Source organism: Passer montanus, unplaced genomic scaffold (assembly GCF_014805655.1).
Source record: "Passer montanus isolate IOZ18808 unplaced genomic scaffold, ASM1480565v1 scaffold2, whole genome shotgun sequence".
NCBI classification, from domain to species: domain Eukaryota; kingdom Metazoa; phylum Chordata; class Aves; order Passeriformes; family Passeridae; genus Passer; species Passer montanus.
The window spans coordinates 13,329,025-13,348,844 of NW_024366591.1; the positions used below are offsets into that span (position 1 = coordinate 13,329,025).

The 19,820-nt window shown below is 34.2% G+C and overlaps 1 protein-coding gene across 1 annotated transcript in view; it reads right to left on the minus strand.

Annotated features, from left to right (window-relative positions):
- The window catches only part of ADGB (androglobin), an 86,782-nt gene that overhangs the window by 42,493 nt on the left and 24,469 nt on the right, over positions 1-19,820 (minus strand). Inside the window, exons 9-15 of the mRNA XM_039707295.1 lie at positions 18,311-18,485; positions 17,490-17,580; positions 14,646-14,790; positions 6,278-6,323; positions 4,569-4,734; positions 2,633-2,696; positions 921-1,023 (exon numbers count right to left, since the gene is read on the minus strand). Of these exons, the coding sequence (XP_039563229.1) occupies positions 921-1,023; positions 2,633-2,696; positions 4,569-4,734; positions 6,278-6,323; positions 14,646-14,790; positions 17,490-17,580; positions 18,311-18,485 (790 nt within the window). The remainder of the gene's footprint in view (positions 1-920; positions 1,024-2,632; positions 2,697-4,568; positions 4,735-6,277; positions 6,324-14,645; positions 14,791-17,489; positions 17,581-18,310; positions 18,486-19,820) is intronic.

Sequence of the window (19,820 nt, forward strand, 5' to 3'; positions counted from 1 at the left end):
GCTTATTTGTACTATTTGGTACAAAATAATGGTTATAAAACGTGCTTCTGAGATATATACATCTGATGCCTTGAGAGGCTAGACGATATTAAAGAAATAAAGTAGGTATTTATTAAAAACTTGAGGCATCACATCAGACATCTTCCAAGTCACTAGAGACTGCTGTGAAAGTCCAAACAAATCCTTTCTGTCCACATGCAAATTAAGTACATAGCCATAAAAAGATTATATTTATTTACATTTATAGCTTACAGTTTAATTATTTTAACAGAATGGTCCGTTTGGGTTTTTTAAGCATTCTTTTGGTTCTCTCTACTCCACTGTAGATTCATTAAATTACACCCATGTAAAGTGTTTAAATATCTGATTAACCTAAGCCAACTACCATAAAATGCTATAACTCTCCTGTATTCCATCCTATGTTTTTAATACAAGGGGGATTAATATTTAAATCATTCAAGTTGTTAGATCTTCAAAAAGCCATCTTAAATGTACTTGAGAACTTATTGTGTACCATTTTAAAAATAATTTCAGGAATTTACTTTTGTTATATTGCTGGTTTTGCTGCACTATGATCAATTAAGGCATAAAGTAGCTTGCAAGAATGGAATTTGTCGAAAAGAAACCACAAGAAACACAAGGAAATCCATTCCAGAAAGATACAGATGAAAAGCTTCCAGAAAATAATAACAAACAGAAAAGGGAGGGATTCTTTCATGAAAATGCTCATCATCAATATGAAATAATGATGAAGTATTGCTTGACTATTAGTGTACTTCTTAAAACCAAATTGACTATTTCAAACTATTACTAAATTCTCAAACTGTGCCCAAGTAAACAACAGACAAACACAACAGCACAAACATATTCAAGAATGGGAAAACACAACACTGCCATGTACTTTTGTGTATTGGCCTTACCTTCAGTAACATACCAGTATACTAATGCAGAAAAGCTAACCAGGATTTCAACGGGCATCAGACTGTCCACAAGTAAATAATAGAAGACTTCCTCATCAGAAGACTGTAGAGAAAAATGGATGTTTGTTCATTCACGTGCACTGAATGCTGTCCAAGTGGCCTTATACAAAGTAGCACTAGAATTTTGGATATGGTGGCCTTAGCTATGGTATGGGAAGTAAGCAATTAATTGTCACTACTTCTTCCAAATTTCAGACATGTCATTTAAGCCCAGAGCCTCATGCTGCATATAAAATAGTGTTCAGTTAAGAGATAAAAGGAAACAGAACTTTTTTTTTGCATGAGAATTTATCTACTTTTATATTATACTATCATATGTACCTAAATATTTTTACTTGCCAAACAACAATTAACAGAAGACAAAAAAATTTGGGTTTTGCTGCAACTTTCTGATTCTAATTAATTACAGAAAGCTTAAAAGAAATAAGTACTCTGAATTTGTAGATATGAGTGATCCTTCCTTACATAGGGGTTTTTCGCGTACAAATCTCTATGAGGACAATATCTTTCTCTCTTAACTTTAATGCATTATTCTTATGCCAATATTAGAAACTATAGAAGGATTCTATTGTTCCTAGTAATTCTCCAAAATCTAATGGTGAATGAACTTTCTTCAGAACTATTACAGTACAGGTCTTCCTAGATATTCCAGAGTTATAGAAATCCATTTTTTGGGTGTATTTATCTTCCTATGATAATATGAAAATGTTCTTTTATAAGCATGATACAGAATTTACCTAAAACTGTAAACATATCATCTCTTTCAATGTTAGAAATTAAAATGGTTTTACAGCAGAGGTTAGGGGTTTTTTTGGCACAAGAGCACACAGGCTTACATATTCCTAATGCTGATTATGGCTTACAAAAGTATATCGTGCAGTCATTAGGAACATTTCTTGTGATGTGATTACAGAGAGGTGGGAAATTGCAGGTGTACTGCAATTATGGAGCATTAATCCATGTAGTTAACCTTCTCAGTACAGGATTTTACATGAACTTCACCCCTGGAGTTTACATTTTGGTACTCTACAATTACACTTCAGATACACTATAAAATAGGAGCTGGAACAGGATATCCAAGCATGTAGAATAACCTTCTGATAATACAAACTAATGGCAGCTTTAGAGAAATTCTATTATCTGAATGTAACTAGAGAGTATTTCTAAATCCCCACAGCAGGATGCTGTAAATGGTGAAAGGACTTAGCATTTACAGGGAAAATGGAGTGTTATGCCAAACAGAGTCACAGTCTGGGTTTTAGGTAACAGGGAAAGATGAAGGAGTATTGAAGAGCAGATTCTGTAGCTGGATCATCATTAAATTCAATTTAGACACCAAACTGTTAAAAGATAGTTTTAAATCAAAATAAAGAGTGGTTGGAGATCTGATTCACTATAATTTTTCTTTACATAAGCCATTTTTTTATTATTGTGCAATAGCACTCCACAGTGTTTTTTCTTTTCTTAAACACATATATATAATGCTAAATATTTGCTTGCAAACATACATTTGTATTGACTACAGTAATCTTAATGCATTATTATTTTTCGGTAATGGCAGTTCTCTATGCTCTACCAATATCCTTTAGGATTATATGTATTATCTAATTATGTAAGACTTTGAAAAAAAAAAGCACAATACAGTCATTTACCTTAAAAGATGTCTTCTGATAGTTATAAGCATATGTATGTGGCTTGTGGAAAACATACAGCTTCCTAAGAAGAATATAAAATTGAAATATAAGATATATATATGGCTGTAAGAAAATAACCAGCAGAAATTACATAGTTTAGGTAAATGCCTATTTCATTGCACAAGACATTAATTTTACTTTCACAAGTCAGACTCACACCTATTTCTCAAAAATGGTTCAACATTTTTGGTTATAATAAAGGTGAATAAAATTAATCTCTAGAGAATTTAGTGAAAATTAATTCATATATTTGCTGCATTTCTACAATTTTCCATTGGAGATCAGGCCACTAATTTATTTTCTACCTGTAAATGGTAACATGCTAATATTACTCTAAAACTTCCATACTCACATAAAAATTACTGTAATGAAGTTTTATACAAAGTATAACTGAAAGATGGACTGGTTTATATATTTTATTAATGTTTTTTCAGTCCTGTGCTCTTTGCACACCTTCAGAAAGCAATATAGTTCCTGACTACAATTTTTTCTGGTTTTGATTTCACCAAGGGAGATATAATTGGCTTCAGCTTTAATGGAGGATGGAATCAGATCCAAACCAATGCTGTGGTTACTCAGAAACTTCACAGGAATCCTGATCTACTGCTGGCATATCAATTCCTACAATGACTGAAATATTCCTCACTTCTCAAAGATGATATGGACTATGAACACTCTTCTTATTTTTAGTGTATCTGAGAATGACAGAGAAGGAAAAGCTTTCAACTGAAGAGACATGTAATATCAAAATCTTAGATGCCTAATTTCTTCTGAGGGATAAATTCTTCAAAGGTCAATGAAGATGCTCTGTTAAGAGCTACTTTATCAGTTGACAGTGAAAATAAACTCACTCATTTATAGATAAGAAACTGACAAATGCTTTTGCCTTAATTAATATTAATATTGGGCTACAAAAGGTCAACAGTACTTTAACATTTAGCTAATAAGGTAGAAAGTTCATATTTCACATTCTCTGTATGTGAGCTACACTTTTAAATGAAATTAAATTGGTTGTGATGCCTTTTTTTTTTTTCTGAATGTCCTAACTTCCTGGACCTAGGACTACCTAAAAGAAGCATGGAAATCTTAACAAGGCTTAAAGTGATCTATGACTTTTTATTCCTAAAGTTCCTGTACTGCTGGCTGGTATAAAAGTTATACATCCTCCTTTAGAGAGTGAGTGGAGTTTAAACACTTATTTATAAAAATAGAAGCTTCATAAAGAAATCTCAATTACACATTCAAACAGGAAAAGAACTGGGTGAATTTTCTCTGATAAAATTATTTCCTTCAGCAATCTTATATTCTCTAAAGGATATGTATTGTACCACACTCCTTTAATCTGAAAGACAGAAGCTGAAGATATGATGCTACAAGTACACTAGCTTTTTTATGTTTTCAGAGGCATAAATGCCTTGAAATTATATTGAAAATGGAGTGAGATAAAACATCTAGTTGATCAAGCAAAGCTATGCTGATGGGAACAGATTTTAACTTTTTTTTTTTCTTTAGAATTGTGGTGTCTTGATGCAGACTATGCCTGCCCAGTGCCTCATGGGTGGTAAAAGCACCTAATAGCCACAACACTCCATGACCTACAATTTCCACCCCAGCTGCAGTGTGCCAGCTGCTTTATGGAGCTGGCGGTTGTGTTCTCCTCTGTAATCTGGAGGACACACCCAAGGCACAGAGCAGAGCTGCAGCCACAGACCCACTGTCAGCAGGGACAGTACATCTAGTCTGGAGAGGAGCCTTGAAGCCACCCTGAAAGGCAGGATAGCTATACAAAGAAGACCTTTTATGAAGATGCAATTTTTATATAGCCATGTTTTGAATTTTAACATTGTTACACAGTATATTGTATGGAATAAAACCCAAACCCTCTATTCCTTACTGGAAACAAGCACAGAAGTCTTCAAAGGTAATCCAGGTTTCCCTGGAAACTGAAATATTTTCTGATGCTGTTTCATCCTTTGATTTAGTCCCTGTCTGGCTCTTCATATCCGTATCAGGTCTTTCTGACGTTTGTTTTGTACTTAAACTGATATTGTCATGTTCTTCTGCAAAGACAAAAAGACACACAGAGCCAATACAGTGACAATATGCAATTTAAACTAGTATAATTCTTAAAAATTATCCTAAAATTACGAGAAAATTATCTATACATCAGTTATAATGCATACAGTTTAAAACTAAAAGCTATCCCACTAACCTAAAGAACTCAAATGGTGACTGAAGCAACTCTATACAGAAAGTTAGGGTTTGCATCTGCAAATGCTTAAGCAGTCTGCCTCAATAAACTACCACATATTGAACTGTGCCCTAGAATCTTCAATATCAGCTTGTTAGGTATACAAATGATTTCTTCAAACCTAAATTCATCTACATAAAGAAAAATACATCCCCTTGTCCAAAGCTCCTATTCAGTGAAAGGTTAATGAGGCAGTATTTTACAACCCACAGAAAAAAATGCAGAGAAATTTGGAGGACAAAAAGGCCTAGCCTTGCCTCTGGTACTTAGTACTCCTATGATGCTACTCACACAAATCAGTCTAACTACTTCTAAACAGAAAGAGATTTGAACTAAATCACATTATAAAATCAAAATTAAGGTCAGATTCATACCAAAATATAAACATGAAGATATGTAGCCAGATTTTGCAATCACTCAATAACCTTTTGTGCTATAATGTAACTATCTCTACATTTATTCTCTGAGATTCATATAAGTAGTTTCTGAAAATGTTTGACCTGGCGCAAAAAGAAGTTTTGAGATAGCTCAACAACTGAGAACAGAAGAACTGAACAGATATTAATTTAGAATGCTTGCTGAGGAAAAAAGATGAGGTAATATTCAAACATAAGGTATAACAAATGAGAAAGCATTAGAAACATACATATTTTATATTTAAATGTGCTTTGTAATATTTCATTATCACCAATACACACAGAGCTAATATGTGGCTCTAAATTTGTTTGCACATATTTTTCAAGAACTGAAAGAAATGCAATATAAGGAAAGGCACCAAAGGCCTTTTTCCTTTCCTTCAACTATAGAAAAACTACCTGAAAGCTGAAAAATCTAGACTTTCTCTTCAATTTAAGTTAGCATGGGTGTTAGGCTTCTTAGTAAAACAATCACAGTGCTCTTATTTTTCTGACCAAATCCTTCAAACATTCAAAGAAATTTAAAAAAATGCAGTATTCATTTTGAAAAAAAACTTGAACACTTTTCAAATAGTGATGTAAAACAAATTTCAAAGGAACACACATTAAAATGGAAGCTGGTTTTGGGGGTTTTTTTGCTATTTTTCAGGGAAAAAAAAAGAAAATAGTATAATTCACAGTTCTTTAAAAAGAGCTCTCTGTAAAAATCCACCGTATTTTCCTGGAGAGTAACTTATGAGAAGTGCTTGAATTTTTTTGAATACCAAACTGAAGATATTATGTAATTAAATATACTATTACCAGTTCTTTGAAATCTTTTCATGTAAAACCAACACCCATAAATAAGACTGCTGATATATGTACATGAGGCTTAACACTGACACCAAACAACATGGGAATGGTATAACTCTGACTATAAACTTTACACACACTTACCTTTACTGAGAACCTCTGAATTTAGTTGCAATAAGGGAATGGTCTCCTATATGTGAAAAAACAAAACAAGGAAAAGTAATGATGGTCATTATACTCTTGTACTATTGTGTTAGAGAAAATACTTGATTTTGGGGCAGTTCTTCCTGAGACAGAGAAACAAGGTGGTAAGTTATCATCATGGGTTTGTGCTGGGTTTTAAAATGAAAAATAAAAGTAGCAAATTTCACCATAATACCTACATACATATCAGCAACAGACAGATTGATGTTTTTCTAGAGAAGCACGTCATCTGCAATGTGAGATAAAAGGTCTTTCATATAACACTTCACTATTAAAACAATGTTCTTTGATATCACTGGTTTTTGACAATAAAGTAAGTTTTATTCTAAGAACTAATATTCATATTCTACAACAAATTCAATTTTTTCTGTTTCCATTCTTGAAAAATAGATAGAGGAGTCCCTTTCCAACAAGCATTTCTTGCTGTGCAAGTGACAGTACACAACTGTAATTAGCAACAGAATCCTTGATTACAATAGCATCATTTGTTTTCTATCACTGTATAAATAAAAAGTAGCCTTTTTTTTAATGCTTTTGGCAAACAATTTTATCCCGGTCAACCCCAGCTCCAAGCTAGAATTGCTCAACTAATATAAATGCAATATAGCTGCTTACGCTTGAAGTTCAAATGCCAGCCAGTTAGCCAGCCTTTCAGAAAGTCCACTCTTTACATTTACAAAGACAGGGTCCTAGTCTTTGAGAGATTCAAATCTTTGATTTAAAAACGTGTGCCTAGTCATCCTTCCTTCTGACTGCCCTCTTGTCTGCAATATGACATACACTGAAAGAGTCATTTCCACCTCTTTTTTTCTTTAGTGAGTTTGGGCAGGAGAAAGAGGTGGCAGTTTCCAGTTCATTTCCTATTTGAATGTGGTACTATTAATGGCTTAGCTGGACCAGCTTTGCCTTTGCAAAAACAAATATTAAGGCCTAAAAAAAGCTATTACAAACAAATTTGCAAGTTTCCTTTCGTCCTAGGTCTCCCTTTACCCAGATTTGTCACCCTTCTCCCCACCCAAACTCCTCATATATCTTCACATATGTTAAAGGTGCTGATGTTGAAGCTGGCAGCATTGACCTGGCCAGCAGCTGGACACACAGAGTGATTTTCTGTTCTGCATTTCAAAGAGGAGCTGTGGGAGCTATGCTGACTTGGAGCTTTTATGCTTCTGTAGTACCGTCAAGATTTATTTTGAGGGGCAGACAGACATAATTTAGACAGTCTGACAGGTCACAACAGTACTTAAATCTTGCACGAGGTGATTGTGCTGGAAATCCAGGTCTGCCTCAACCCTCCTATTACAGACTACCCTGTATACGCTATGTGAAGGGACCTGTGAATGCTTCCTTAGAGGAAAACCTTATGGCTTCCTACTTTAATTTCTAGCTCCAGTAAAAGTCTTCCTGCAGCATTTTACAGAATCCTGTGGGCTCAGAACATGGGAACAGGCTCAGAAATCTCACCTCTGGAAAAATGTTAGGTGTTTGATATTCTCTGAATTAACAAAGGAAGGAGCTGAGCAAATAAACTACAGATTTAAGAGTCTGTATCCCAAAACTGAAAGTGGCAAATAATTTTATACACATAATTTAACTGTAATATTGTTTATTATGGGAATTTGGAAATCCTATTTTTGCACAGCACAAATCTGAAATTCTATTCCAAGTCTGTTGTGGGCTTTTGTTTTTTCTAATGTTCATGAGTCAAAGCTGAGGACAGATCTAAAATTAAAAGCAATTAAGAGAAAAATTAAGGCACTGCCGAAGTTGTTAATACTTGGGTTAAGAATTTAGTAATGGAAATATATTGCATTTTGCATCTTTTTTAAAGATTAATTTATTATTTTTCTATGAGCAGAAAAAGACACATCTCACAAATATCTGTGCACTTCAGCTCCTGTTTGCAGAATTCTGTACACACAACTGTTCAGAACAAGTCAAGCTGTGATCACTTGTCATGTCCCATTCAGAGTCATGTCTCAGCATATGAGTCTGCAAAATCACATGGACTATCTCTTCCCTTTAAACTGTGACTTTGGAAGTACACATGCACAGAGCTGTCATATTTCTCCATGTAAACCTACAACTTTCAAAATTGCAATGTTGCCAAATTTCTTGTGGGAGTCACAGGACTTACCAAACAGACACATGTCAGCTGAACAATTTATTGAGTTTCTTCTCAGAAATCCTGGGCATGTCCAAAGTATAAAAGGGATGAGATCTACTGTATAAGCCTTGGAGACTGCAACATCTGTACAACAAGTCTAGCACTTTCTGCCCAATATAGTGCTCATGGATAGCACACATGATCCATGCTTCTAGTATGGACATGAGGTAGTTTAATATAGGGCTACTTTGTCAGTACTAGCAATTGGCAGCAGGAAAACCTGGAGAGATACAGAAAATCCTCAAAAACTGCATCAACAGAATTTCCAGTAAAGAAGGAGAACGTGCCCTGAAAAATCTGGATGCTTAGTAACACCATGCAGTCTGAGCTGTGAAGCCAGTCTAACCACAGCTGTGTAGAGACCCCCATAGGCTCATTTACTCAGTTTTTGGAGCACAAACATAACACAGAGTCAAAAGCTGCCTGCTTTTTCAATGGCACAGGATGTGTTCATCTACCTCATCTTCACTGACTTGGAGACAACTGGAGTGTCAAGAAAGTTCTCATTCTTTTATACTATTGCCTCATGTACTGTGCCTAAGACACTGGCACAGAAATAAAAAATAAAGCATTTTTCCTCCTTAATGAACACACATTGCCTGAAAAGTCAGCTCTGCTGCCACAGCATCTTATAAAGAAATAAATCAGAAAATACTTAGATCCAGCTGTGAACATGGAACGATGCACACAGATTCTGAAAGAAATAATTATTGTTCTTCCTTCAAAGAATGGGAAATCGGAATGAAAATTCTGTAGATGACTTAAAAATCTAATTTATCATATCTTAATTTTCATAAACATTAATGCATATTTGTAAAAAATCATGGTAATTCATAATTTTATAGCTATCTTATGTTCAAGGATTCAATTCCTATTTTTCAGCCTCCTAACATTAGCTATATTTTTATTTTATTCAAATCTACCAAATAATAATCTTTAATATTTATCTGATATTCTTATAAAAACAGTTGTCTTTTCTATTGTACAAATTATGCGTGGCAACACTTAACACACCAGTTTTTCTGTGAAAAACAGAAGTCTTAAACAAATAAGCTCTTTGACCATAAGTAGAGGTGAAGGAATAAAGTTTCAGGTACCTTTTTTGAAGAAAAAAATCCATTTCAATTCCTTCAAAATGACAAAGATGACCAAAAATATTTCTTAAGATCTAAACCTCTATTAAATTTCAAGGTTTGACATTAACCTGAGAGTTATATCATCAAAGGGTTTTGCATTTACAGTCATTTGGAGAGTCTTTTTTTTATTCCTCAGTCACTGTGCTCACTAAATGGAATATCAGTTCTCATTTTACCTGCAATGTGAACAGGTAACAGAGGTGGGCTTTGAAAAAAGGAAATGTTATAAAAGAACAAACATCTGCAAAGCTGTGCACAAACTGAGATATAGAAATAGCTTAAAAATACTGGATTACAAATTTGGCACCTCTTTTACTCAGTCCCCAGTGCTGAAGCTGCCCAATATGTATGTGCAAGTAGATAATTGTGGGCGCATCAAAGTGTCTCTATACCACAAATGTCTAAATGCCTCTTCTCAAGTCCCTCTTCTAATTCATGTCCCTCATATGTCATGCATAATTTTTCCCTGAAAATAATAAATAGGGAATTTCCATTTTATGCAGGGTGAAGTAATTTTCAAAAATATAAAATTTGTAAATAGATTTGTTTTATTTCCTACCTAGATCTCCTGGTGACTCAATACCAATTTGTAGCACTTACAAAATACAACAGAAGAAGGATTAGAGAGAAAAGAAGAGGAAAAAGCTTGTTATGACACAACAGTCAGTAATGTTTAGGGGGTACATGAAAAGAGAACACAACAGAGTGCGCAAATTAAATAAAATGGTATCAGTTGCACATGAGAAGATAAGACTGAGTTTGAATATATAATTGACAGACTGAAGAAAAAACATAAAGGAAACATGAACATTAAAGAACAAGTTTTTTGGATTGTGTCACTGGGAGAGAGTGGAGACTAACACTTTTGTACTAGAAATTAGCATTGCTAGGGAGCTTGACACTGAAGAAGCCACAAAGAGAAATATGAGTGTTCTGCTTAAGATGTATGAACATAGCAATCAGGTCAGTATCTTAAAATATCTAGTAGCCATTACACATACTGATGGTAAACATATTCTGATTTTCTTGCTTTGCATTTCCTCAAACAGAACACATGGAGCTCTAGTCTCAAAGGAATTGGTAATAAGTTCTATCAAAAAATTCATCCCAATGAAGAATATTCAAATAGGCTTTTGAATGGCAGATCTACAAGATCTATCTATTCCAGGATAATCTTTTTCTCAGAAGCACTTGACAAAATTAATGTTGCAGAAATCTGCAAGACTGTGCAATTTATATATGATGATGGCCTTGGCTTTTTCCTGGCCAAAAAATACTTTTACATGTATTTCAATGTGTGCTACACTTATAAATTACTTAATTTCCTATTGAACAAGAATAAAAGAAAGCCTCTCCATATAAGAATTTGGCCCTATGTTATGGAGTTTTTAAACAAAAAAATTAACAAAATAATTTTCCTAAGAACAGTGTTTCAAGATCAATTAAACTACCAAAATGAGATATTTAAAAATATTTTTTCCTAATGCAAATCCAAATGCTTCCAGGACTGTAAAATCAGTGAATGGGAAAGTCAGAGAAAAAAAAATAAAAACAAACAAACAAACAAAAAAAACCCCAAAAAACCAAACCAACCAAACAAACAAAAAAAACCCCAAAACAAAACAAAAAAAACCAAAAAAGTTTGAAAAATTCAATGACAAAGGATTTCTAATTTTTGGCATGAATACTTTGAGGACATGAGGGATAATGGCATGTCTTTCAACTTCATATTTTTCAAAGAAGGTACATCCCACTCCCAGAATTTTGTCTTTCATGTATCACTCATCTCTGTTTCTGTGACAACAGATCTTAGGAACAGTGAATCAGATATTCAAGTAACGTTACTTCATGCAGTTTACATTAGAGAGAATTGAAATATGCCAATTTAAACTTGTCGAGCATCTGGCACAGCAGCTGACTGAATTTCAGTCAGCTTAAAGCATAGAACTGCTGTATCCCAAAGATTTACCAAATCTGTATCAAAGGTTTTAAAGCAGATGTCTCCTGACTAGTAATCACACAGTTTAAAATGGAGACGAGGTTATTCACATTCAGTATGTTGCAATACAAAATTCTAAAAATTAGCAATAATATAGCGAATTCAGGATATCAATGTTTCTCTTTCAGTGTGTGTTTTTTTTTACTCACTAATTGATTTGTTTTTAAAAAGCATATATTTTTATATCAAGTTTAAAAACTACAGAAAGCAAGCTCGTCCTTTATGTATTTGCAAGAGGTATCCACATAATTTTGTTGATGAAAAGATGTAATATGTGAGAAAAGAAGATTGTCCTCCAAGTTAAAAACCATTTTCTAATCTGTAAAAATGAAGTTCTCCTTGCCTCCTCTAGCTATTAACAGGCATAGCATTTTTCAACTGAGGTTTAAATTGAGGCAAAAGTAAAATTAATGTACAAGTCAATTAGCTGTTCATTACTTCTTACATTTCATGCCTTAATCTGAGATTGCCCTCTGCCTACATCACATTAATGTCTTCTTCCAACCATTCCAGCTTTATTGGTGTCTCATGTATTTTCATATTTGCCCGTGTCTCTCCTTGACTGCATGTCCTACTGTGACAAACCAGCCTTCTAAATCACTCTTGGACTAGGGGAGAAAATCTAAGGGATGTTTCACACTTCTTTGATGCTTCTAGCACATAAACTCCTATTAATTTGCAACTAGCCAAATCTATATTTGTACATCTGGAGACTGAAGTAATGAAAACAATAATTATTATATGTTACTTTACAATAATTAGAAGATCCTACTTTGTTTTCGGGAGATTTTATGAAGCTTGTATTTCTAATAATCTGTTCTGTTTATGTTGGATATTAAGTTTTACCCTTTTAAGATTGGTTCTGAGAGTGAAGGGGGAAGAAGAAGCACAGCGTTTGCAGAAATTGCACTTGGTTTGCAATTTGGTGCATGTTGTTTGCAGCATGGACAGTGCATGTTGTTTGCAGCATGGACAGTGAGAAAGAGCCTTCTTTTGATTTTAGTTAGTTTTTTTGCTAGCTGAAGCAGAGAGGTTTTTTGGACCGTAGCTTGGGTTTTTTTTGTTGGAACTGTTCAAACTGGTTTTGGACTGAAAATTTAGAAAAAATATCAGAAGCTCACACTGTGGCCCACTGGGGCCTGGGACATAGCATTTCCAGAATAGGAGGGACTGATAAGAGACTGAGAAAGCTGAGCTACAGCCCACAAAAAGGACTTTCTGAATTTTCCATCTCTTCAGAACAGAAAGAGGTTTTATTGTTCAATATTATTCTTTTTTTTTTCATGTTTGTGAATACTTTGCTTATTAAATAAACAGTTTTTTCCCACATTTCCCCAAGGTAATCTTTCCCAAACTGGTAGGGAGGAGGGGCCACTCAAATTTGCTTTCCAGAGGGACCTCATTTGGAGGTTTCCTTACAGATTTGTCCCAAACCAAGACATACTTACAGCTCCTTTTTACCCTGCTGCTTTTTGTAATGATTTTTGTATGATGCCACTATTTAAAATACTTTTAAAGGCAAAGTACTATTGAAATAATAATTAGGCTACTGTTTATAAAATGTACACCAGATACTGAATAGCTAAGTATATCACAGAATCACAGGTCATAGATATATTCTATTGTAAAGCATTCTTCTTCACTGCAGAATTTCTTTATTTTAAAATCATTAAATCTACTAATGATATCCACACATGTACATTATCTAAATACACAGTAAATATATAGATGGGAAATATAAAATTGGTATGAGGGTACTTTGCAGAGGGAGTATAAATAGACACTCCAAAAATTACATAGAAAATTACTTCCCAATCATTAAAAAATTTAAAGCCAAAAGAGAAATCAATCAAATGGTCTTCTGAGTAGTGTTTGCTGCAGTCAGAATGAAATTGAAGAGATGCTGGCACATTGCCACATTGAGTTACTTTGTAGGTATTGAGCAAATGAAATACTTCAGTGGAGCTCTGTTTGTTTCTTTTTAAGTGAGTATTTAAGTCTTTATTTCTCTATGTTGTCAACTATTTCCCTATATGAAATATTTTTTCATGAAATGTATTGTTCAGAAAGCCTTTGAAAGTATCACTTTTTATCTGTTAAGTATGTAATATTTCAATATTAGAAGGAGCATTTTGTTGAAGATTTATCTAAAAGCAGACTTTGGTAGCATATACACATTCAATTTAAAAACAGAAACAAACAAAAAAAAAGTATTATAAAAAGCAGTAATTACAACTTCCCAAAGTCATCCTGGTAATGTTTCATTAAACTTTGGTAAGATTAACTGGAAAAATAATTGGAAATTACAGTGGAGACTTCTACCTAGTAACTAGCATTGGCTTGGGTGGTTTGAGCCAACTGGTAGCCAGTGCTGCATCCAGTGAACCTGTTTGGAGCAATGTCATTTCCTCACAGAGTTGCACAGGAACCCTGAGGGTCCAAATCATAGCTGAGGATTCCTTTAGAATGCAGAACTTTTGAAATCTAAGAACAGGCCAACTGAGCAGTGAAGCCTTACATCTTTTTCCAGATCTAGCCAGAAGCTCTTCCATTCAGTCCTAAATGATGATGCCATTTTAAAGCATTTGTCAATAAAGTTTAATTTTTTCTAGTCACATGCCTAGGTACATCTTGCACTGCAGTAGAAATAAACTATTCATAATATAAAGTAAGAGTTATTTAAAACACTGCAGACTATCTTATGATACTCCCATCAGAAGGATTTTGAAGAGCAAAACCAAGACAGTGTTAGCAATAGAACTGTTATAATGTGAGGGGAAATGGTAAAAAAGAAAGTTAAAGAAAAGGTACTAAGAAAGATTTCCCAACGAATATACATCAATATAACTACAAAGTGGAAAGGGTAGGAAAGTTAGTTAAATAGCAAAGGAAAAAGCTTTCTGAAATGTCTTTGAAAACATATATTTCAGTATTAGATGGCTTTATCTTTCACTCTCCTTTGTAATATAAAACTAGGTCAAGTTTAAAAAATAGAAATATTATTACCTGAGAATAATCTTCTGCATTTGAGTATCTCCCATTTTGATTCATATCCCCATTACTGTCACTTTCATTTTCATCAGTTTCAGTAACAGAAATGAGACGGGATGTAGAATGAAATCCTTTTTTGAGGCTAGACTGTGGAAAGTAGCTAAATAATGAAAGAGAATGCAAACACTTTAATCCATACGTTTTCTTTCAAATGACAGTCTTCACAACTTCATAAGTCTTCATATCCTTAACAGAATAGTTAGTTTGTGTCTCCTTTATTTTGACAGATTCCTAGGGCAGCACAGAATCCATATCTTCATATATTTCTTGTCATTACTGGCTTGGCACTACACATGAACCTATGATAGGAAGACCTCTTAATTGACCCTCAAAAAGCATAACCCAAGCCAGCTGAAAACTAGATGATAATGTCAGAAGTGAATAAATTACTATGGCCCCTAGACAAGAAAAAAACCACTGTTTAGTGGAGGTAAGGCAAAAAATTAAAGTGTTTTTTGTCAGAATACTCTTTGTCTTTTCCCTCAAAATGGGTCTCCATAGCTACCAGACCCCTAAAACACAGGATAACCAAGGAAACCTGGGCAGGCCTATTCTGGTACTAGCAAAAGAAAGCTCTGTTGCTGACTTCATTGGAGGCAGGAGTAAAAACTGTATGAAATATAAGTAACTCTTTGCTTGTTAAGTGAAGAACTAGAAGAACAAGACCAAAACAATTTTGCATACATGCTAATTAGACTAAAGTGTGTAATTGTACTATTACAGCAATAAAGAACAAATTAAAATCAAAGCATGTGTTATCTAGCCCCCTTTCTAAGGACTAAGATAATGAAAGATCAAGATCTTTTGCAGTAACAGTCAAAATTATCTTCCCTTTAAGTATTTCAAAATAATTTATTAGGGGAAGATGAAGAGATTAAAAACTTTCAGTCCCAATTGTATATCTAAGTCCCTTATCTTATTTACACAGCTATATTACTTGAATGCAATGTTAATACTTGCTATATATTTTTGGCTATTACCTGTTAATTAAATCACAAAGATTAAAGTAGCCAATTGTCATGGAAACTCAGCATATTAAATAAACTATCCTTCCCCAAATGGGCTAAGTTGACCATGAAGCAATCTATCAAATATGAAAAAACAATATAAAATCTGTTAAAGTGCAAATACTTCAACATCTTCATTATCCAATCTCCCATTACTTTGATAGCCTGATAATTGCTTAGAGCATTATAATATATTACTACTCCTACTGTTTGAAAACAAGTAGTAATTTAGGTACATTTAACTAACAAAATGCAACTGTATCAGCAAAACAATTACATTCCCAGAATATTCCAAGATCACGTCATTCATGGACAAATGCTGCTGTTCAAAAATAATTAAAAATGTCTAGCTGGTTCATTATCAGTCTGTCCAATTATGATGATCAAAATGTAGAACCTGCCACATATGTAATTTAGTCAGTTTTTTAGAGATGTACCCCAAAAAAGGCACACACTAAGAAGATACACAGATCTCCAAAAATTTACAACCTATTGTTGGACTCAAGTCTCAAGAAAAGACATATCCTCCAGAAAGACATAAACTTTTCGGTGTACACTGAGTATAAGACACATTCAATTCTTTGGACAGAAGCTCAATCAGAGTAAAAGAGACAGGATGAATAATTCTAGAACTAGTCTGAATGTTCACATCATAAGCTGAAGCCTGACAGAAGTGCATTATGCAGTATGTCCTAGGGAAAAAACTACAGCTCTGATACATTTTATGGTAATCTTTCTTTTCTTCTCAGGGAGCAAGTATTATCCTGAGCATGGAATATTGACTGGAAGTAATGTAACCAACAATTTCTGAAAATTCTCTAAGACACACTATGTAAAGACTTTGGTTTTCAAGGGTTTATGGAGTTCCAAATAGTCTTTAACACAAGGCTTTTATACAAAGCTGTGTTTTGACCATGAGCTTCTTCATCTGCACTCTCAAGCCTGTTGTAACAATCACGAAAAGAGAACAGCCTATTTTATTCACAAACATTAAGTGCTCCATATCAAACTTGTGATTCCTATGAAAATACTGACTGGCTAGTCAATTATTTCCTTGTTATGTGTTAGAACTAAAAAAGACTAGTAGTTTGAGGATAAATGTGAAATACTTCAAAGAATAGTCTTATTTCTGGCAGAAATAATCTAGCAAAAATTTTGTATCTTTAGGGCCTCTGGGTAGAGAATCTGGCAACATGTCTTTACCTGACATCACTCTCAGTCCTCCAATGTCAGAAGCCCTGAGAATGTGCATCAACTAAGGGATGTCTGTACTGGGTGTGACAAGTGGGGACCCATGTGTGCATATCCACCCCCTGGGAAGCTTTCTCAGCAGAGCAGTCATGAGCAGATTGAGGGAGAAACAGATAAGCCCAGAGACTCACATCTCCAGCAGGAAGTGTGTGCTGCACTCCCAAAACAGGAGGTGTTTGTAAGCCTCAAAGACGGGAGGGTGAGCATAATTGTGTATGTGTGCATCTGTGTGCCTGATTAGAACTACTTGGCATTAGCTACAGGAAGGTGTTCAGAAGTTTTTAGGTGTTTATTAGCATTTTGTAAGTGTCTAGTATACAAATTTATTTGTTGTATTGCCAATATTTATCCTAAATGTACAGTTCACTGATAGCTCCTCAATTACATGACACCAATACATCAACAGAGCAACAGAGTGCTTTGTCATTGTGCTTCAGACATGATCTGAGCAGTTTTTCTCTTGACACAAGTAAAGATAAGCCATTGCACTTTCACAGTGCACTTTCACAATGCTAATGCTGAAACTACATTATATACTTACATGTCTGTTGGGATTTTGATAATATCCAATTTGTATTTAAAAAACAGGCTAGCAATCTCAACATGTTTTTCAGGTTTCTCTACCACAGGCTCTGGGAAAAAAAGCAACTTGTTAAATATTTACATTCATAAAAGTATGTAATATTATTAATGTTTAGAAATAATTTCCAAAAGGGACTTGTCACCCTTAAATAATTTTCTAACTGTCATCCCATGCACTTGAATGGAACAGAAAAAACAGGGTGGGTTCTAGGTGACATATAATGAAAAAATAAATGCATTACACTCTGATCCTCAGCCTGCAAAGTATTAAATTGTGCCTAATTTATATGTAAGTTTGGCTAGGGTAGCTCAAAACAAATATGACATCACTTTTTGCCTTTGCCAATTTCCCCTATTTCTTATCCCAGTATGCTTTACTAGCCTGCCTGTAACACTTTCATGCTCAAGCTATCTCATGTCATGCATCTAACTTCATTATGCAGTACAGACAAGCCTAGAAAAAAAATTACTCTAAAACCATGAGTTGATGCAGCAGGACTAGTCACATACTTTAAATTTTTAAAAGGTGTTCAGAAGCTTCCAAGGCTCTGCATCAGAGAGCTTCTGTGTTACTTTGATAACATCCCCTCTTCATTTGCTCCACTAGAATGCTTTTTTCAACATAAATTAAGACACTTCTCAAAGTCTGTAGGAAATATGGCTACGAGGAAATAAAACAAAATTGAGTTCAATTGAAATTAAGCTAACAGCTGATAAGTATGGCCCTGAAATAATTAAAATGTTATCACAAATTTATTTTGGAGTTTTTAGTAGACAAACCTTGGGGCTCAGATGTCACAACAACTTGCTTTTTCAGACGGAAAAGCTTCCAGGTAGGAAGTGGTGGTGGTTCTGGAGGTACTACCAGAGGACAGGACCTAGTTCTAGTGATCAGGACAGGATGGCTGTGTGTATGGGAAAGCCCATATTGCCTCATCTTCTCTGAAGAATCAGCCTACAAAACATGGAAGGGTAACCTGACTGGGTCAGATCTTCTTTCTCCTTATATCTGTCTAACAAACAAGAACAGTATGCACACAAAGGAATCTAATAGCTTGTATAACAAATAAAATTAATATAGTCCACCTGGAAAGATTATCCAAAAACATGCTGATTAAAATTTGATATTCAGCATGAGAAGTATACTTAGAAGTGTTTACATGTATTTTATTTTTTATAATAGATTCATCGCTTCTTCTAACTTTTTTATATAACCATAACATACAAGTGAAGAGAGTAAATATGTAAGAAAGCAATAGGCACAATATTTTCTTTTAAATAATCATACTTAAGAGCACTTTCTGAGGGAAAAAGTCCTTTCTTCATGCTGAATTCATAAAATGGTAGAATCAAATTGGTCTTTTAGATAATTTCTAAAAACTCCATAATGTATTGCTTTGAACCAACACATCATTAAAGCTAGGCGTTTTATTTGATGAGTCATTTATAAAACACATTAAAGACACTTCAGTTGACCTGTGTACCAAAGCCCTTAGGAACAGACTTAAGAGCAATTTTAGAGGTGGACATTGAGTGGTGCTCTTCCCACTAAAATAATAATGGTCTAGTACTTAACATCACAACCAAAAGTTCTGTTACAAGATTTGTACATCCTTTTAATATTAAAAGCACACTTTCTTTTACATGCTAAATAAATCACCAATAACTTATTTCTTTAACATACTCATCAGCAGGTCTCTGATTGTTTCCACTAATTTTACAATGCTCCTTTGGTTCTGTATTTGTGAACTCTGTAGAGAACAATGTTGTGGTTGTCAGTTAGATGAACAATGGGGAATGATTTAAATTAAAAATGCCAGTTAAAACATCCAAGATTGAAAAGGATTTTGAAGATAACCAGTTAGGTGTCATAAAGGAGAATTAGCTGTTGAGTACTCTACACACTTGTATGACTCGATTACTGGGGTTTTTTTTCATTTTATTTGAGCAAACTAAGACAAATTCAAGCCATCAAAATCCAAGGAAATCCATACTAGAAAGTAAAGCTAAAAGGAACACTGCAAAAATTCGTGAGGAAAATTCTGGCACAACTGCAGTCAATGACAAAATTTTCTCCAAGTTTAGGGAGCAACTCTTATCCCAGTGAACTTATTACTTTATTTCATTCAATGTAGTTTTTCTCAGCCCTTGAACACAGCTTGAAAATGGTGGGGTTTTATCCATATGAAATCCCCTACACTTCTATATTTAACTTCTGTCAGCTTCCATTTTTCTATCAAGTCTTTACTAAAATACTAGTTTAGACATATAGATTCATCTGTCTCATCCT